Source organism: Rhinoderma darwinii, chromosome 1 (genome assembly GCF_050947455.1).
Source record: "Rhinoderma darwinii isolate aRhiDar2 chromosome 1, aRhiDar2.hap1, whole genome shotgun sequence".
In the NCBI taxonomy this organism is placed as follows: Eukaryota; Metazoa; Chordata; class Amphibia; order Anura; family Rhinodermatidae; genus Rhinoderma; species Rhinoderma darwinii.
In genome coordinates this window covers 113,218,270-113,240,171 of record NC_134687.1, presented here as the reverse complement: position 1 = coordinate 113,240,171, position 21,902 = coordinate 113,218,270, and the positions used below count along the sequence as shown (strand labels likewise).

General features: G+C 43.0%; 1 protein-coding gene across 2 annotated transcripts in view; it reads right to left on the bottom strand.

Moving 5' to 3' along the window:
• Positions 1-21,902, bottom strand: part of FSTL5 (follistatin like 5) — a 645,404-nt gene that overhangs the window by 237,796 nt on the left and 385,706 nt on the right. For both annotated transcript variants that reach the window (XM_075860283.1, XM_075860284.1), the window contains exon 6: positions 10,574-10,694. In XM_075860283.1, the coding sequence (XP_075716398.1) occupies positions 10,574-10,694 (121 nt within the window). The remainder of the gene's footprint in view (positions 1-10,573; positions 10,695-21,902) is intronic.

Sequence of the window (21,902 nt, the reverse complement as noted above, 5' to 3'; positions counted from 1 at the left end):
ATAGTGCAAAATTTATTCCTACAGGTAATAAGTATAAACGACTCAAATTAAACCCCACATGGCTTACACCTTCTGTGAAAGGGGCAATACATGACAAAAAAAGGGCATTTAAAAAATACAAATCTGAGGGTACAGCTGTAGCCTTTGTAAAATATAAAGAGCTTAATAAAATCTGTAAAAATGTAATAAAATTAGCAAAAATACAAAATGAAAGGCAGGTGGCCAAGGATAGTAAAACAAATCCTAAAAAATTCTTCAAGCATATAAATGCAAAAAAGCCAAGGTCTGAACATGTAGGACCCCTAGATAATGGTAATGGGGAGTTGATCACAGGGGATCAAGAGAAGGCAGAGTTACTAAATGGGTTCTTTAGCTCTGTATATACAACAGAAGAAGGAGCAGCTGATGTAGCCGGTGCCAGTGCTGTTAATATATCAGTTGATATACTGAATTGGATGAATGTAGAGATGGTCCAAGCTAAATTAAATAAAATAAATGTGCACAAGGCCCCAGGACCAGATGGGTTACACCCTAGAATTCTTAAAGAGCTTAGTTCAGTTATTTCTGTCCCCCTTTTCATAATATTCAGAGAATCTCTAGTGACTGGTATAGTGCCAAGGGACTGGCGCAGGGCAAATGTGGTGCCTATTTTCAAAAAGGGCTCTAGGTCTTCCCCGGGTAATTATAGACCAGTAAGCTTAACATCCATCGTGGGGAAAATGTTTGAGGGGCTATTGAGGGACTATATACAGGATTATGTGACAATAAATAGCATTATAAGTGACAGCCAGCACGGTTTTACTAAGGACAGAAGTTGTCAAACTAACCTAATCTGTTTTTATGAAGAGGTGAGCAGAAGTCTAGACAGAGGGGCCGCTGTGGATTTAGTGTTTTTGGACTTTGCAAAGGCATTTGACACTGTCCCCCATAGACGCCTAATGGGTAAATTAAGGACTATAGGTTTAGAAAATATAGTTTGTAATTGGATTGAGAATTGGCTCAAGGACCGTATCCAGAGAGTTGTGGTCAATGATTCCTACTCTGAATGGTCCCCGGTTATAAGTGGTGTACCCCAGGGTTCAGTGCTGGGACCACTATTATTCAACTTATTTATTAATGATATAGAGGATGGGATTAATAGCACTATTTCTATTTTTGCAGATGACACCAAGCTATGTAATATAGTTCAGACTATGGAAGATGTTCATGAATTACAGGCAGATTTAAACAAACTAAGTGTTTGGGCGTCCACTTGGCAGATGAAGTTTAATGTAGATAAATGTAAAGTTATGCATCTGGGTACCAACAACCTGCATGCATCATATGTCCTAGGGGGCGCTACACTGGCGGATTCACTTGTTGAGAAGGATCTGGGTGTACTTGTAAATCATAAACTCAATAACAGCATGCAGTGTCAATCAGCTGCTTCAAAGGCCAGCAGGATATTGTCGTGTATTAAAAGAGGCATGGACTCGCGGGACAGGGATGTAATATTACCACTTTACAAAGCATTAGTGAGGCCTCATCTAGAATATGCAGTCCAGTTCTGGGCTCCAGTTCATAGAAAGGATGCCCTGGAGTTGGAAAAAATACAAAGAAGAGCAACGAAGCTAATAAGGGGCATGGAGAATTTAAGTTATGAGGAAAGATTGAAAGAATTAAACCTATTTAGCCTTGAAAAAAGACGACTAAGGGGGGACATGATTAACTTATATAAATATATTAATGGCACATACAAAAAATATGGTGATATCCTGTTCCTTGTAAAACCCGCTCAAAAAACAAGGGGGCACTCCCTCCGTCTGGAGAAAAAAAGGTTCAAGCTGCAGAGGCGACAAGGCTTCTTTACAGTAAGAACGGTGAATTTATGGAATAGTCTACCGCAGGAGCTGGTCACAGCAGGGACAGTAGATGGCTTTAAAAAAGGGTTAGATAATTTCCTAGAACAAAAAAATATTAGCTCCTATGTGTAGAAATTTTTCCTTCCCTTTTCCCTTCCCTTGGTTGAACTTGATGGACATGTGTCTTTTTTCAGCCGTACTAACTATGTAACTATGTAACTATGTAACTATGTATTGGAGAGCAGATTTCTCAAATGTAGAAGCTTTACATTCATCTTAAAATGAATGGGAAACTTTGGTGTACACCTCAAAAAGAGGAAAAAACAAATAATATAAAATTCACATTATGTTCAGAGATTTAACTGGATGTAGCATTTTCACAAATGTTTGCATTATTCATATACTTGATAACTTGAGCAAACTCACAACTGAAATTTATGTTTGCAGTTTTTTTTATTTTATTCCCTTCTCAAATGCACTGAAGCAATTTGGCTATTGTTTTAAATATCTTACCACAAATGTACTGAACTTGACACTCTTCATTCTCAGGCACTTGAAATTCAACCAGAAGTAGATAAACTTAACTTAGCTCTGAGGAACACACTTTGAAGTGCTGCTGGGATCACAGGTACATTCTGCAACTCATATACTGGTCCATGCTGGACGGTTGGACATGGACTTGCACTTTTGTCCTTTAATATGCCTACTGAGCTAATATCTTTATTAACAGTGAATGTGAGAGGTCTTAATGACCGAATCAAGGGAGCCCTTGTATTTAGATTTCTGCAAAAGCATGACTGTGATATTATATGCCTTCAGGAGACCCCCATGATGGGTGACAGGCTTCGTCTTCTAAATAGACCTTGGATTGGTTTGTCATATCATTCCATATTCACTAATTTGGCCAGGGGTGTAACAATATTTGATCAAGAGCTTTATCCAGTTTCACCTGGTAGATGTGACTTTGGACCCAGATGGTAATTTTGTTCTGATACACTGTCTCCTCTGTCATACACCATTTCTCCTGATAGGGGGTAATGTTCGTCCTTTTTTTCCCTTGGCACTATTAACATCATTTTATCGTTTGTGACCAGTCACCCGTCTCTGCCTAGTATCTGGTTGGGTGACTTCAATTCCACCAGGGATAAGAATCTGGATGAATTTCTCCCCCCAGGGCAAAATCCTGTATCTCCAGCTCCTTACTTCCATCATTCTCTCTTTTCAGAATTTAATATTACAGATGTGTGGAGAGCTATAAACCCTCATACCCGACAGTATTCTTGTTTCACCCATGAATTTGAGGCCTTATCCCGTATCGATCTAATGCTAATACACACTTCCCTCCTTACAGCTGTAGACTCGGCAGAGTATCTCTCCAGGTCCATTTTAGATCACTACCCTGGCTATCTACGTATTTAACTCCCAAATATACCCCCTAAAAATCGCTGACGCTTGAACCTTGTTTGGCTGAATAGTCTCAGTTTTTTCTTGACAATGGCGGCAGTGCTTCTCCTTTTAGTTGTGTGGGACACCTTCAAGGCATATGCGCATGGGGCACATTCTGTGGCGATTAATGATTTGAACAGAATCTTTGGCGCATAACGAACTCCAACTGGCCAATGACGCTCTGGCAGCTGAACTCCAATACATCAATGATCTGACTGGGGATCATAAGTCGGAATGGCTTTGCAATGTTCGCTTGTACCACACCTCTTTAAATGATAAGGCTCTGAAACAAACCATCTTTTCGAAACAATCATATTATGAACACGGTGAAAAATGTGTTAAGCTTTTAGCCTATATAGCCAATGGTGATAGGGAACCCCCTGTGATATCATTGCTTGAAGTCTCAGCTGGTACCTAGTTCTCTGACCCACAGGTCATCCTGTCCGCCTTTCACTCGTGTTATGAAACATTATATTTCTCACGCACCTCTGCCTTCTCAGCAGAAATTTCTGCATATTTAGAGCAGGTGACCCTTCCCTCACAGTTGTCTGCCCACAGGGATTATTTAGATGGCCCCATTACAGTGCAGGAGATTGTGGAGTCCATGGCCTCCTTCCAGACGTCTAAATCACCCGGTAGTGATGGCCTGCCTATTGAATTTTACAGGGCCCATGCTGATTTTTTAACTGACCGTCTCCTGGATGTTTACAGATGGCATTGGACTCTGGAGAACTGCCTCGTTCAATGATGGAAACGACAATAGGTGTACTGCCTAAGCCAGGTAGAAACCCTCTATTATGTAATTCCTACCGTCCCATCTCACTTCTCCAGACTGACATAAAAATCATGGCGAAGCTTTTGGCTAGACGTTTGAATACGGTTATACTGTCTTTAGAACACCTGGACCAGACAGGCTTTATGCCTTGCAAAGCTACAGCCATAAATCTTTGCTGGCTGTTCACTAATTTGCAATCCACTCATGAGGATGTCGGCACTCTCATAGTTTCCCTGGATGCCGCTAAGGCCTTTGACTCAATAGAATGAGATTTCCTTTTTTTAACCCTTGTGAAATTTGGATTTGGACCAGAGTTTATAAAATGGGTTAAATATTATATTTTGTCCCATCCTCACAACTGCCAGTAAATTATTGTACTTCGTACCCTTTTCCTTTATATAAAAGTACCTGAGAGGGTTGCCCTCTTTCCTTTGTACTATTTGTGCTGGCAGTTTAGCCTCTTGCTGAAATACTCAGACAAGAACCCCGTATTATAGGTTTTAACCTCTCTACCCTACAAGAAAAGGTCAGTATGTATGCTGATGACATCCGGTTATATCTCGCTGACCCTGGGGTTCCCTGCACATAGTGCTTTCTATAATGACACATTTTGGTTCAATGTCTGGTTTATCCATTAATTAGTCTAAATCCAATATTTTACCATTAGATATATCGGCCCCTGTTACTTCCTCTGGTCAACCCCTATTACATATATTGGTATACAAATTTCCAGATCAGTCTTTGAATTTAAAGCATTAAATATCACCCCTTTAATTGTTTTTTTATGCACCAAGATTGCCAGATGGAACCAATTGCTATTATCTACAGCTGCAAGAGTGAGTTTAGTTAAAATGACCCATATGCCTAAAATCCTGTATATTCTTCAGCAGTCTCCCATATACCTCCCTGCCCATTTATTGCAGCGTATCGAAAGTATTCTCACTTCTTTTGTATAAAATAATGTCAGATCCCGGGTAGTTAGCCGATGTCTATACATCCCATGGGATGAGGGTGGTGTGTCTCTCCCCAGTGTTAAATGGTACTATAGAGCTAATCAGTTGTCTCATCTGGCACGGTGGGGCATGGCCGACCGTCTGAGCAATGGCGGATCATCATAGGGCGTTTATGGCGGCCGCCCAGGACCCGAGGCTCCCGGGGGGCACATGGCTGCCCAAAGTACAATGTAGTTATGTTGCTTTTCTGCCGCGATTCTGCTTCGAATCGTGGCAAAAAAACGCTACAAAACGGCATTGTATATGTCCTACAAAAGGACCTTTAGACATAAGGTCACATGACCTCATCTCTAAAGTTCTTACTACTGTTTAGAGACCTGCTGGTCACGTGACCGCAGGTCCATGAGCAGCAGCAAGACTCCATAGAGAAGACTGAGCTGAGCTGCTATGTAAGTATAAGGGGATGGATTTGTTTAAGGGGTCTGTATTTAGGGGGACTGGTGTAGAGACTGTATTTAGGGGGTCTGGTTTGTGGACTGTATTTAGGGGGTCTGGTTTGAGGACTGTGTTTAGGGGGTCTGGTCTGTATTTAGGAAGTTTGGTGTCTGTATTAGTTTAAGGGGTCTGGAGTCTGTATTTAGTGGGTCTGTGGTCTGTATCAGTTTAAGGGGTTTAGGATCTGTATATTTAGGGATCTGTGTGTTTAAGGGGTCTGGGGTCTGTATTTAGGGGGTCTGTATTAGTTTGACGTCTGAGGTCTGTATTAGTTTATGGGGTCTATTTATGGGGCCTGTTCTAGGGTATGTATTAGTTTAGGGGTCTTTATTTAGGGGTCTGTATTTTGGGGTCTGGGGTCTGCATTAGATTAGGGGGTCTGGACTGGGGTCTGTATTACTTAAGGGAGTCAGATCTGGGCTCATTATTAGTGTAGGGGTCAGGTCTGGGGTCTGTATTTAGGGGTCTGTATTTAGGGGTCTGGGGTCTGTATTAGTTTATGGGGTCTGTATTTATGGGGCCTGGTCTAGGGTCTGCATTAGTTTAGGGGTCTTTATTTAGGGATCTGTATTAGTTTAGGGGGTCTGGTCTGGGGTCTGTATTAAGGGAGTCAGGTTTGGGGTCATTATTAATGTAGAGTGTCGGGTCTGGGGTCTGTATTTAGGGGTCCTGTCTGAGGTCTGTATTTATTTAGGGTGCTTGTTCTGGGATCTGTATTTGTTTAGGGGGTCTGGTCTGGGGACTGTAATAGTTTAGAGAGTCTGGGTCTGTATGTATTAAATGATCTAGTCTGGGTTCCAAATTTATTAGTCTAAGTAAAAGGGGTTGTCCGGGCACAGCGATAGGTCATCAGTATAAAAAACGATCTGTGCCCGGACAACCCCTTTAATGTATGGTTCTGGGCCTTGGTGTCTAAATTGGCGTGTTTCTATAGAGGCTGGAAATGGCTGCAGAAGTGATGGGCAAAGATGTTTCATTAGGAGAAGTCGCAATAACGGTCTGCGTCAGATGGAGAAGAAAAGAAAACGACTCCCATCAGAGAAGACGTCACTTGTGAGTCACTGGATCTATAGGGGATCTGTCCCCTTTCCTGACATGTCTGTTGTAGGAAATCCTTGTATTCTACATATCTTTGTGTACCCAGGACTAATAGACAAATGTGTCTTACATTCCCATTGTCAAGAGGAAGTGTCCCATAACAGTGTGATACTGTCAGTGATGGTTGGGGACTGTCAGTATGTAGGTACACAGCCCTTTGACAAGGGGAATTGTAACACCAATTTGTCAATGCTCGCACAAAAAAGTGGTGTTCACTATAGACACGGCAGAGCGGCGGTGGGGAAGGGAGGCCTAAGTTTGTGGAACAGCCCAGGGCCTATGGTCTACTTAATCCGCCACTACGTGTGAGAGTCCAGACCCTAATTTTTTCACCATTCAGTATCCATTATACTCACCCTTTGCATTATTTGTTTTGTGGCCGACTACATAGAGGTGGAAACTTATGTGACCACCCGATCCTGAATCAGAACTTACTGGTGTGGGATGTGTCCCAGCACATGTTTTACTCCACTGGCTTCACTAGGCACACACCCTTATGGCACTGTAAAGCTCTCCCAGAACTATTGCAGCTCTCTTTTGATATCCCCTGGCACAGGAATGGTATTTGGAATCTCTCTCACATGTATTCTGACATATTCTAATGACATACTGATACAAAATCTTCTGTAATATGTCCATATTAGGATCGTTTATAAATACACTCATCTGAAAGCGGCCATACTGAAACCAACTTTGTGGACACAACATCATTAAGATATAGAATTTTACAATTGAGACAGTGCTGTGCCAGAAGTCAATTGATTGTCCAACGTTGGAAGAACCCAAGCACAAAACAAAATCCACTATTTATAGTTAAGCTGCACATGTTCTAAAGCCACAGGCAGGAACGAATACTTTGACAGACTTAAGTGGACTTTTTTGAATCAGTGTTAAATGTCTTGAGGGCGATCTGCATGTAACTGCACAGAACTGAAAGGCAAGAATACATTCTCATTGTTATGCTTTAAGACAAAAAGACAGAACTGCCTATTGCAAAACATAGGCCTAAACATCAAAACCAACGACATGAAAGTATTTATATTAAAAAAAAATCATCTTTGGCAGTGCAAACTCATGTCAAACTTTATCACACACTCGAAACTGGAATGAATATGTCATATAAAATATATGTCACTTGACATCTATTAAAGAATGTGCGTCCCAGGTGCGGGGTATCATGACCTAGAGCTTGATAAGAGTCCAATTAAACATGTACACTTATCTATAAATTGCTTTAACAATCTACAGCCTTAACTATGTAAGCTCACATTATCTCATATCACTTGACTAGCATATTATACCATCTCTATGTGTGTAAATCTGTGACTTTTTAGACCATACCTATTGAAGAGACCTAAGTATTCTTAGGCCCTGTTCACACATAGTTTTTTTGCAGGCAGAAAAATCTGCCTCAGATTTCCTTCAGGAATTGTGAGGCATATTTTGAACTGCCTGCACTTATTTTTCTGCGTTTTTTCACTGCATTTTTCAGCCTGCGGTCATTGAAGCTAATGCAAGACCCAAGGGCAAAAAATGCAGTGAAAAACGCTCAGAAACGAGCGCCGCAAATTTTTTATGCCTCCCATTGATTTCCATGGGAGATCAGAGGCGGGAACAGTGGCAAGAAAGGACATACCGCTTTTTTGTTCCCGCGAGCGGCCTATTGAGCCTGTTCACCATATTGCTGGGCTTTCCGATAAAAGCCGGTCAGAAACTAAGTGCTTCTGCTTATCATTGCGCAGACCCTCACCGATCAAAAGTTCTGACATGTTACTATGACATGCCAGAAGTTTTTTAGATGTTTAGTTACCCTTTTAAAGTTTGATGTTTGCCATGTTGTTTTTTTTTATTGTAGGAACGCGATCTCGTAGCAGAAACTTTAAAAAGTAATACATTTCAGTATAATATGTGGTGAAATAATTTAACTATAAATGACATAATGCTATAATAAGCAGTTAAGTTATTCTAACAATCTGATTAATACATGGAAGCTGTGTGGGCCAGGTGCTGCTACCATAGAGCCGGCCTTGTGTTTATTCATTCACAACGCCAGCTCCCATAGCATATTTTGATATGCGCCAAAATACTACCATGGCTTTTACAAGATGAAAAAACGTCAGGCTCCCTACTCTTTATTTTTTAATATAAAAAAGTTATATTGAGTTGCTCATTCAACTGATATAAACACATATCTAGTCTAGTCTATTTTTCAATATAATCACCTTTTCGGTTGGGGAACTTCACTCCACAACAGATCAAACTCCTTCTGTTAGAACAAAAATTATCCTACCCATGCATCCATTTTATTCTATTTTATATTGTCATCAGACCAGAATCATGAGCTTCAAGGTGTTTCTTCAGATTTGAAAAAATATCAAACTAAGACAGTACTGGGGCTGTAAGCAACTTTAGTCTCAACTTTCCAAAAGATCACAAGTTTTGTGTGACGGAGCATTGTCAAGCAAATGATGTAATTCAGGCCTTTTTTAATGAGAAGTCTTCAGTTTTTAAGCATTTCCTGATATTTCCCAAAACACAGCCGTCAGCACTGTTCCAGGACTCGTCATTGTCGTGAATTTCATTACCAAAGCTGTATCCTTAGTACAGAGCCATAGACGTAGAGCACAGATTCTTCTGGTGCAGAATCTGTGAGAAAAATAACCTCTGTATGCCTCCATATATGCATTCTATATAAAATCAGAGGCCTACAGAGACAATGTATGGACCCATAAATGCCTCTGATTGGTTACAGTGGGCACCTGTCATATAGTCTATTCCTGTGTGATAACTGTTGTTCCCTCACCAATGCACAAAATGCACAAAATAAAAGGACTTATTACCAGCAGATTGGACAGTTGGTTGTAGAAAATGTAAAATCAGAGAATTTATTTTAATCCATAAATTGCAAAAAACACTCCCCGCCCCAGCCCTGGTTTTTATCCAGCTACAAGAAACACATTCATGGATATAGACTAGGTAACTTTTTCTTTATGACTTTCACAATTAAAAAAAAAAAAGACAAAAGACGGTTTATTTTTAATGTTGAAAGACATTGGCTTTCTATTAATTACACCATATGTTCTTGGAAGGTACTGATTCTCCTTGTGGGGATTCAGCTGGTAGGACGTCTTTAGGACAATGCTCACTGGGAAATGAAAAGTGTGCAAAATACAACTCCTCAAGAAAGAAAATTGTATCTCTAGTGCCACTAGGTGACTACCCTATAAGTCATTGTCTGACCCTTTCTAGGACCTTGAAACGTGACTCGGGTTATTAGCCAAACTAGAGACACCATCTGTAGACAGCACTGTTTCAGTTGTTGCTCCTCATCAGTACAGGGTAGGATTCTGTCTAGCACTACAAAGGCAGTTTTCTTATTTTCCAGAGGAGAACTATTTGATATAATATGGCATTGAACAAACACTTAAAATATAAGTTCATGAAATTTCATAGCATTCAAAATTCTGATTGTTGAAGTTTAGAATCTGACTGTAAACTTCCACTTTCTCAGCATGTGATTTTATGTGTTGTGAGTGGCAGCTTAAGGCCCTGTTCACACGGTGGAATTTTATAGGCGGAACTCGCCACGGATTCTGCTGCTTGATCTTCGAGTGGATTCTGCCCGAACCTCCCATTGGGAAAAGGAATCTTCCTGCCAATGGCAGGAAAAAATCTGCGGCGGATTTTGCGGCGAGGCCCACAACACAAAATTGTATAAACTGTCCCTAACTGTCAGAATTTTGAATGTTATGTTGCAACTTTCAACAAAACTCCTTCTTTAAGAATGTTTCCTAGTTCTTTGTAATAAATTTTATTAAATCTATTAAACTTTCTATATGTCCAGATTTGCATTATGTAAAAAATCTAAGAAACTGAATTTAATATGCAATGAAAAAGTTTTACTTATACTATGATAACACACAGAAAATTTGAATAACATAAGTATAGATATAAAGTGTACTTACGAAATGCTCGGTAGAATTCATCCAGGGATAAGTGTTTATCAACATTGAAATCATCATATTTTATTAGATCAAATAAGGAACATTCATACATATTCTTTCCAAAACCTTCCTGTCTCATCACCTGCAAATAGAAAATTGCAAAATGCACAATAAAAATGTGATTGATTGAAAGATTTTCACTGTAGTGCAAAAGGTGAACACCACGTCAAATCTGCAGCACAATCCACCGCAACATGTGCATGTAACCTGTGTGGATTTTGCTGTGGATTTGCAGACGTTTTGTGCCAAAATCAGTGGTGAAAATGTGTGAACTCACACTTAAAGGCTATGTACACCTTTGAATACATATTCTGTTTTTTATTAAATCAATGTTTTTTGTGATCACTATAAGGTGGATCCTGTGTGTGAGAGACACAAAGGACCCGTTCTCATCCGAGCCGTAAGTTCAGCTCAACTGATGGAATTGGCTGAGAGAGAATGATACAGCTATTATGTATACAGGATGCATAGAAGCTGTTTCGTAAAAAGCAAAAAAATAAAAATAAAAGCCAATTAGAAAAGTCCTTAAAAACACAAAAAACATTTATTTAATAAAAAATATCCATTCAAAAGTGCACATAGCCTTTAAGTAACATCTTAAACAGTAAACTTATTTGCCTACAGTTTGTGCTAAATATTTGTCTGCAAAGTTTTCTTCAATACACAATCTTACATCTTAAAGCGAGAAGAAAGAGGTACATCTCTATATGGGTGGACTAAGCCAAGGGGTTTGCAGACAGAGCAGTAGGAGAAGTTACTTTTACCAGTTATACATTATTATTATTATTATTATGCAGGGCAATTGATCTAATAAGGTGACTGTATTGAAATCACAATATATGTATTAAATGTACTATGTATAGGGAAAAAGGGCTATTGAGTTACCAACAACACATTCTTAGAGACCCTCTGATCTGTCCAGTCCTTTGTCAATTCCTTGACTGTATTCTAGCAATTTCACCATTAGAATTAATTCGTATTCAATATAGCTGCACTACATTATTACTCAAGGGCATATATTCCAGGTTGGGAGACCATGGAGCCCTGGCTGGTCCATTCCTTTTTGTTCCTGGGTGAGGAAAACCTACAGTATGTATGACCACCATCAACAGAGGACTTACATTGTTAGCAAACAAAAAGATGGGGAATTGGCCCAAGGGTCATGAAATAAACATGAAGGGATAAAAAAATATCATGCCCTTATCTGCTGAGGAGCAATATCCAGAACTATTACAGAGGGCCCATTTAGATTTTTGCTTTGGGACCCTCTTTCTTATGTACGCCACTGCTAATACTCACAAAGAGAACAAATTTGGTAACAGGTTTGTATTAGGTAATTAGTGATAATGCAAGTACCTAATATAATGTACAGTATATATGAACTAGTTTAAGAAGATAATGAGATAATGGAATATGCTACGTGGAAGTTTCTGTGTTTTCTCTTTGAAAATTTTTGGAGCAGTTGCTGGAGGCTGGAATCGAGACCTGACATTTTTATTCTTTTTGCATGTCATGTTGTAATATATTTACAGATAGGGGTAGGTTAGACCTGGATTTGTTAATCCATAGAAGAAGGTGGTCACCACTTTTGGGTCACACTTGATTTAAAAAGAGAAACTAAACAAAGATTAAACCATACAAGAAGATTTAATGTTAAATATACAGTTGCAAGAAAAAGTAAGTAAGTGATTTTATATTTCATAGCGTTTTACAAAATACTCAGTGTCATGTAACGACAATTGGTGTTTATCATTCAGTAGTTTAGGCTTCCTTTTGATATGAGTTGTGTGTTATTTTAAAAAAAAATTGCTATTATTTATTATACAATAATTTTCCTAATGTACAGATAAATTATACATTATCCTCAATTTTTCCAACTTTTAAATATGTGTGTTTTATATGCCTATTGACATGTTTTTAATACATCTATCTGTTCACAACATATGTCATATTGGACTTTTATCTTTTTATTATTTTATAATTATAGTCAAACACAATCTAACTATACATTATAGGATATAAAATTAGAATATTATACCCTTGGACAAAGGCTGCATTGAGCAGCTGAAACGTTGCATCCTCTTCACATATGGGTGAATAAAAACCGTTTTTTTGTTGTGAACTTCTATCTGGAATGCTGCCTCTTCTGAATTGTCTACTTTTTTGGGATCCACAAGTCGGATTCCTGGAGGCTGGCAACCTATTGACCCTTGTCAGGTCTAGACTTACTGTGCTGCTCCTACCTTCTATTATGGACTATACCCTTGGATATGGTAGCAGGGTAACCTGGTAGGTGAATGAACACCCTGCTACTGTAATGTCTACGGCCACGGTCCGTCGTTCGGTCGTTAACCTCAACGGCCGTGGCCATGGACATCTTACCTCGCTGCAGGGTCGTCCTCCTGTGAGGTGCCGGAACTCACTTCCGGACCTCGAGTGTCTCCGGCGAGCGCACGTGCTCGCGCGTGCATGGCCTTAAAGGGCCAGTGCGCGCATTTTTGCAGGAAGTCTGCAATCTAGCCCAGGATGCCCTGGGCTATAAAAAGGGCTCTGTCCTCTTGCTCTTTGCCAGAGCGTTGTTTGTTACCCATCGTTTGTCGTGCTTATGGTCTCCCAGTGTCTTCCAGTTTCCCAGTGTACCTTGCCCCTGTATCCCGTATCCTGTTTCCGTGCTACCTAGTTCTAGTGCCGTGCTGTGCTATAGCCGTGCTGTGCTACAGTCTACGCTTGATCTGCTACGCCTCACCTGACGACTTCCCGCCGCCTGGTCCTGGACGTGCCTGCCTCGCTACTGCCTACGATTGCCTCAGGTACCCTCGCTGAACTAATTGAACTCTGTACTTACCTGTTTGGCCAGCTGCCATCCCGCTACGCAGTACGGCCCAGTGGGTCCACACCCCACATCGTGACAGCACGCTTTGGCCATGGACTCCGCTGGTCAATTCAAGGGCTTGGCACCCTCCCAAGCCATGCAGGCGGATCTGCTGGATCTTCTTGCTAGGCAGGATCAGCTCCTCGTGGCAGTGGACTCTATGGCACAGCAGCTAGGGACGCTAGTTGCTTCTCTTCCCGCCTCTATGCAAGTCCTTCAAGCCGATCCTCCTGTTACTCCTCCTGGCAGTTCATGTCCGGATCCTCTGTTCTCGCTGCTATGTCCCTCTCGGTTCGATGGAGACGCCAGTGCTTGTCGGGGGTTTCTGAACCAATGCCACATTCATTTTACCCTGCACTCTCGAGCATTTCCATAAGATGGAGCCAAGATCGCATTCATCATATCCCTCCTGACTGGCAAGGCCCTGGCATGGGCTAATCCAATCTGGGAACATCAGGGCCCCGAGACCCGAGATTTCCAGGAGTTTGTGGACACCTCCGCCAAGAGGACACCTCCGTGTGCGAGTATACAATCCAGTTCCGGACTCTGGCAGGAGAGCTATCCTGGAACAATGAGGCCTTCGTGGCATCCTATTGGCATGGCCTGTCGTCCGAGATCAAGGATGAACTGGCTGCTCGAGACCTGCCTTCTGCCTTGGACGACTTGATTCTGCTTGCCACTCGGGTAGACATAAGGCTGAGGGAAAGATCTCATGAGGTTCGTCAGGAGCGTCGGCACCCTAGACTGGCGCCCAACTTTCAGCAACCCCTCTTACCTGCTTCTATTGCTTTTCCCGAGGTCCCGATGCAAGTAGACCAACTAAAATTATCGGTCCAGGAGAAACAGCGCAGGTGCACCTCTGGACTTTGCTTATATTGCGGCCTCGCTGGCCATGTAGTGCGTCTGTGTCCTTACAAGCCAAAAAAACCCAGCGCCTATGTTTGGTTGGAGAGACAACCCTGGGCGTCAACACATTGAATCAAGAACTCTCTTCCAAACTATTCATTCCCGTAACCATCATTGCTGGCGAGAGGTCCCATCAGGTCTTCGCATATCTGGACTCCTGCTCTTCAGCCAACTTCATCTGCCAGGACCTTGTGGACTCCTACAGTTGCCTACTATCCCGCTTGAAAGGCCGCTGATCCTTGCCTCAGTGGATGGACTGCCATTGCCGGACCCAGTTGTGTTCGTAACCAAGCCATTGAGACTCCAAGTGGGAGCCCTTCATGCTGAACTCATCTCCCTGTTCGTCCTGTCCAAGGCCGTCAACCCCATGCTGCTGGATTTGCCTTGGATTCGTCTGCATGCCCCTGTTCTGGATTGGAACTCTGGAGAGGTCCTCCAGTGGGGTCCGATGTGTCTTGACCGCTGTCTGGGCCATATGCAGTCGCCACAGCCTGCTCCTCTTCAGTCTTTGATAGGGTTGCCTTCTTGTTTCTCCATGTTCTGCGATGTCTTTAATAAAAAGGAGGCTGAGACCTTGCCGCCACATCGGGCATATGACAGTCCGATCGACCTGGTTCCGGAATCGTCTCCTCCTCGTAGTAGAGTGTACCCTTTCTCCCTGCCAGAGACCCAGTCCATGTCGGCCTACATTAAGGAGAACCTGGAGAGGGGTTTCATTCGTAAATTCTCATCCCCGGCCGGAGCGGGGTTCTTCTTTGTTAAAAAGAAAGATGGATCGTTACGTCCTTGCATTGACTACCGAGGCCTAAACCAGATCACGGTGAAGAACAGGTACCCCCTGCCTTTGATTTCTGAACAGTTTGATCGCATACGGGGGTCACAATTTTTTTTCTAAACTAGACCTACAGGGGGGCCTGCAATCTGATTCGGATTCATCGAGGTGACGAATGGAAGACTGCCTTTAATACTCGTGATGGGCACTACGAATACTTAGTTATGCCCTTCGGTCTGTGTAACGCCCCCGCAGTATTTCAAGAATTTGTCAATGACATTTTTCGTGATCTCCTTTATGTTTGTGTTGTGGTGTATCTCGATGACATTTAGATTTTTTTCCCCAGATCCAATAACTCATGAGAGTTATATCCGCCAGGTGTTGCTCCATCTAAGAGGGAATAGCCTTTATGCCAAGTTGGAGAAGTGTGTTTTTGAGAAGAAGTCTCTATCCTTCCTAGGCTATGTTATCTCCGATCAGGGCCTCAAGATGGACCCCCAAAAGGTAAAGGCTGTCCTGGAGTGGCCACGCCCCCAAGGCTTAAGGGCCATACAACACTTCCTAGGATTCGCCAACTTCTACCAACTATTCATCCCCAACTCCTCATCTTTGACTGCTCCTATCTCCACCCTCACTAAGAAGGGTATGAATGCCAAGATGTGGACTTCGGAGGCTGAAGCCGCATTTGAATCTTTAAAGAAAGCCTTCACGTCTGCCTCCATTCTGCACCATCCTGATGTATCCCTACAGTTTTCGTTAGAGGTGGACGCTTCCTCGGTTGGTGCTGGTGCACTGTTGTTCCAGAAAAGATCGAAAGGCAAGGCTGTGGTATGTGGCTACTATTCCAAGCTGTTTTCTTCCGCAGAGCGCAACTACTTGATTGGGGACCGGAAGTTACTGGCCATCAAGCTGGCTCTGCAGGATTATAGACATCTAATGGAGGGCGCAGTTCACAAGAATTTGACCTACTTACAGACGGCCCAGCAGTTGAATCCTCGACAAGCCAGGTGGTCGTTGTTCTTTGCTCGGTTCCGGTTCGAACTCCACTACCGACCTGCCGACAAGAATGTGAGGGCTGATGCCTTCTCAGGATGTTTTTAAACCGAAGACGCCATGGAATCTCCACAGCATATTATTGACCCATCCTGCATCTTCTCTGTGAATCCCCTGCAAGTTAGAGACATTTTGTACGTCTGGCTGACCGAGGAAGAATTCTTCACTGGGGTCACAGTTCTAAGCTGGCAGGTCACGCGGGTGCTCGTAAGGCCCAAGATCTAATCACCCGTCAGTTCTGGTGGTCCACGCTGCCCTAAGATATTATGGACTTTGTCTCCTCATGCACGGTATGCGCAACAAATAAAGTTGCTCACTCCAGACCTTCCGGCCTGCTCCAACCACTGCCTGTGCCGTGGCAACATGTCGCTATGGACTTTGTCACGGATCTTCCTTCTTCTGCGAGTTGCAGTGTGATCTGGGTGGTGGTGGATCGATTTTCCAAAATAGCTCATTTCGTTTCCTTCACCGCCCTGCCGTCTGCTACGCGATTGGCTGACCTCTTCTTACAACACATCTTCCGTCTGCACGGCTTGCCTCTGCATATTGTCTTGGACAGAGGGGTCCATTTCACCTCAAAGTTTTGGAGAGCACTCTGCGGCCTCCTCGGTGTAAAATTGGACTTCTCTTTGGTCTATCATCCCCAGTCCAATGGGCAAGTCGAGAGAGTTAACCAGATTATGGAGAACTATCTAAGTCACTTTTTTTCCAGGCGCCATGATGATTGGGTGCAGTTGCTCCCGTGGGCAGAGTTCTCTTATAATAAACCACACCAGTGAGTCGACCACTTCAAGTCCATTCCTCATTGTCTACGGCCAACATCCTCAGATACCTCTTCCTGTTTCTACTATGTCCCAGGTGCCTGCAGCCGATTCTACCTTCAGGGACTTTCTACAGATATGGCAACAGACACGATCTTCTATCCTGTTGGCGGTGGACCGCATGAAGAGAAAGGCAGATACAAGAAGATGGGCGCCTCCGCAATTCCTTCCAGGGACTAAAGTCTGGTTGCCTTCTAGGAATATCCGGCTGAAGGTGCCGTCGTGCAAATTTGCTCCTAGGTTCCTCAGACCCTTCGAAACCCTGCTACAGATCAACCCGGTATCCTACAAGCTGCGGCTCCCCCCTACCCTCAGGATTCCTAACTCCTTTCACATTTCCTTGCTGAAACCCGTGGTCCTGAACCGCTACTACAGGACTCCTAGCTCCTCAGTGGCCCCTGGCGGCTCATCGGGGACTTTCGTAGTAAAGGAGATTCTGACTACCAAGAAGGTGGGAGGAAGGACATTTTATTTAGTGGATTGGAGGGGGTTCGGCCCAGAGGAGAGGTCTTGGGAGCCAGAGGTGAACATCGATGCTCCTGTCCTCATGAGGAAGCTTCTCTCCCACTCTGGTCTCAAGAAGAGGGGGCGTAAGAGGGGGGATACTGTAACGTCTATGGCCACAGTCCGTCGTTCGGTCGTTAACCTCAACGGCCGTGGCCATGGACATCTTACCTCGCTGCAGGGTCGTCCTCCTGTGAGGTGCCGGAACTCACTTCCGGACCTCGAGTGTCTCCAGCGGGCGCGCGTGCCCGCGCGTGCATGGCCTTAAAGGGCCAGTGCGCACATTTTTACAGGAAGTCTGCAATCTAGCCCTGGGCTATAAAAAGGGCTCTGTCCTCTTGCTCTTTGCCAGAGCGTTGTTTGTTACCCATCGTTTGTCGTGCTTATGGTCTCCCAGTGTCTTCCAGTTTACCCCATTTTGTTACCTAATTTGTCCTGAGTGCAGCAGTACCCCATTTGTTGTGATAAACTGCTGTTTGGGCCCATGGTAGGGCTCAGAATGAAAGGACCACCATTTGGCCTACTGGGGATTTTCTGGTGCTAAGTCATGTATGCAAAAGCCTCTGAGGTACCAGTACAGTTGAAACCCCCGAGAAGTGACCCCATTTTAAGAACTATACCCCTTAAGAAATTAATCTAGAGGTGTAGTGAGCATTTTGACCCAATATGTATTGTGTAAAAGATAATGCGCAGCAGATGGTGCAGAGTGAGATTTGCAAATTTCTATACACATATGCCATTTCACTGTCCAATATATTGTGACCAGCATGCGCCACCGGAGACATACATCCCATAAGCTGTAATGTGGGTTCTCCCGGGTACGGCAATACCCTACATGTGGCTGTTAACAGATGCCTGGGCACACAGCAGGGCTCAGAAGGAAAAGATAAGGGGGATAAGCTGTGCGGAGTGCATCAGGGTAAGTAAAACTGGGGTAGATTGAAAATCAAGGGATGTATGATAAATTTTAAAACAATTTCATACAGAGCCCTGGTTTTTCGGGACACATGTCACATTGATATATTGTGTCCTCCCTTATCCCCCTCTTATAGCAGACTTTGCACCTCTTTTAACTTTTTCCCTTCTTGCCTGTTTGGGGAACTTCTCCTGGAAAGTGTTGCCCTGGTACGATGCGTGTGGCCTCGCTTCCAGAAGTACTGGGTGCCCCCCTTCCTGGTCCCTAAAGATTAGGTTCTTGATAACCACCTTTTGAAATTCCAGGAAGGTTCCCGTCTGGCCTGCACATTAACGTAGCACGTACGCATTGTACAATGCCATTTGTATGATGTGCACGGCCAGCTTCTTATACCACACCGCATGGCACTGTAGGGCTTCAGGACTTGATCTGACATGTCCACCCCTCCATGTACCTATTGTAGTCCAGGATGCAGTCTGGTTTGGGGGTCTCTGTACTGGTACCTCGTACAGGTACATGGGTACTGGTGTGGCCATATATTTTTGTCAATACAAGGACATCTCTCTTGTCCTTGTACTTGACACACAATATGTTGCTGCTAGAATATGCCCTGTTTTCATCCCTTCTGAGTATTTGCCAAAGCAGAGTCTTAGGGAGGCCTTTCAGATTTCTTCTAGCAGTGCCGCATGCCGCAGTACTTCTGGAAGCGAGGCACTTGAAGAGTGGGACGCTGGTATAAAAATTATCCAGGTAGAGGTGGTAACTCTGGTCCAGCAGTGGGTGCACCAAATCCCATACAATTTTTGCATTAATTCCCAGTAAGGGGGGGGGGCATTCTGGGGGCTTTGGAAAACTGGGCACTGAAATGGTCTAATAGGTGTCTCCGTTTATACAAACGGTCAAAACTGGGGTCATCTCGGGGTGGGCACTGCTCATTATCAGTACAATGTAAGAAGCAAAGTATTGCCTCATAACGCATCCTGGACAGGGCTATGCGGTACATCGGGGTGTGGTATAAGAAAAAGCCTCTTTTTATTTTTATTTTTTTTAGGTTCCAGTTTAGTTCTGAAGTGGCTTTGAGTGGCTTATATATTAGAAACCCCTATCAAACACCCCATTTTAGAAACTAGGCCCCTCAAAGTATTCAAAACAGCATTTAGAAAGTTTATGAACCCTTTAGGTGTTTCACAGGAATTTAAAGCAAAGTAGAGGTGAAATTTACATATTTCATTTTTTTGTTAGAAAATCCTTTTTATTCAATTTTCTTCTGTAAAACAGAAGGTTTTATCCGAGAAAAGCAAATCAATACTTATTGCCCAGATTCTCCAGTTTTGAGAAATATCCCACATGTGGCAGTAGTGCGGTAATGGAAAGAAGCACCGGCCTCCGAAGCAAAGGACCACCGAGAGGATTATGGGGCCTCCTTTTTATTAGGTACCATGTCCGGTTTGAAGAGGTCTTGTGGTGTTAAAACAGTGGAAACCCCCCAAAAGTGACCCAATTTTGGAAACTAGACCCCTTGAGGAACTCATTTTAGCTTTCATGGGGTGCATGCGACTTTTTGATCCGTTTTTGTTCTATTTTTAAGAGGCGTGGTGACTAAAAAACAGCAATTCTACTATTGTTTTTTTATTTTTTACAGCGTTCACCGTGCGTTATAAATTTCATATTCACTTTATTCTGCGTGGCGATACGATTATGACAATTATGTCTTATTGTGTTTGCACAAAAAAATACTTTTTATTAAAAATCATTTACTTTTTGTGTTGCCTTATTCTAGGAGCAATAAAGTTTTTTGTTTTCCATCAAGAAAGACTTGTTTTTTGCGTAACAAACTGTAGTTTCAATTAGTACCATTTTTAGGTACATGTGACTTTTTGATCTCTTTTTATTCCATTTTTTGGGAAGTGAAGTGACCAAAAAATTGTGATTCTTGTATGATTTATTATTATTTTCTTTTACGGTGTTCACCGCGTGGAATAAATAACAAAATACTTTTGTAGTTCAGGCCGTTATGGACGCGGCGATTCCAATTATGTATAGTTTATTTGTTTATTTATTTATTTTTATTAATGATAAAGGACTGATAAGGGTAAAAGGGGGATTTTTACTTTTGTTACTTTTAAAACTTTTATTTCCTTATTTTTACACAACTTTTTTTTTAATTATTACTTTGTCCCACTAGTGTACTTGAGGGCAGGAGGCCCTGATTGCTATTCTAATAGACTGCATTAAACGCGTAGTGCAGTGTATTAGAGCTGTCAGCTACTCACTGACAGGACCCACTAGGCTTCCATAGATGGCATAGCCGGACGCCATTGTTAGGCGTCCGGTTGCCATTGCCACCATCGCCGGCCCCTATCGTGTAGCGGGCCGACGATGGTAGCTTAACCCCTAAGAAGCCGCGATCGCTATTGAACGCGGCTTCCAAGGGGTTAATCAGCGGGTACACAATGATCTGTCCCCGCTGGAGGAGCTGAGGCAACTGCTGTATGAGACAGCAGCTGTCACAGCTCCTGTATGTGTCGGGAAGATGGCCGAAATGGCTGTTCCTCCCGCGACGTACTATTCCGGCGCTGAGCGCGAACGATGCACTTAGCACGACGGAATAGTACGTCACTGAGTGCGAACGGGTTAAACAAAACAAAATAACATGACATAGACGAGATATCTATGGTATTTATGTGCCTATGTGTGGCCAACCAGTGTTTGCGATGGGAATTGCAGTCTGTCAAGGGTTTTGCTAGCATGTCACAATATTGTATTAAATTGGAGTCCTTAACCAATTACAAGCAAAGGTAAGGTTGAACACATCTGTACTGTATATAACATCTAGACAATGGGGTCGGTATGAGATGGATCCTATCAATCTTTATAGTGTAGACTGTAACATATTTTGCCTTACGGTTGACTGTACGGTTATCTGAAATAATAATTTGTGTGTAGTTAAAAAGTAATCCAGTCTGAGCTAGAGCAGGCTAAAGTGAGAACAACTCTCACGACAACCCGTCATTCTAAAGGCTCTAGTTCCGGATAGGATGCAGCTAGAGCTGCAATCTAAGGCCCTATCCACATGGCAGGAATAGTCGGCCATGTGACAGCTGTTAAGTTAACAGGCCGTCACATGGCTGCAATAAAAACAATAGACAGTAAATTGGGCCGTCAAAAAATGGAACATGCCCTATTTTGGGCCGTTCTCACAGCCGCACGGCTCCCATAGATGTTTATGGGGCCATGTAAAACACAGCCGTCACTTGGATGTGATCTGAGTGATGGCCGTGCTTTATGCTGCTCGCACTCTACCTCTTCGCACCGTGTGAAGTGCATGTGAGGAGGATGAGATATTTTTTGCTGTTGGTAGTTCCAAAGCCCCCTTGTAGATAGCACCCCTTGTAGATGGCATTCCCCCCCCTGTAGATAGCGCCACTGTAGCTTTCTGTAGGAGC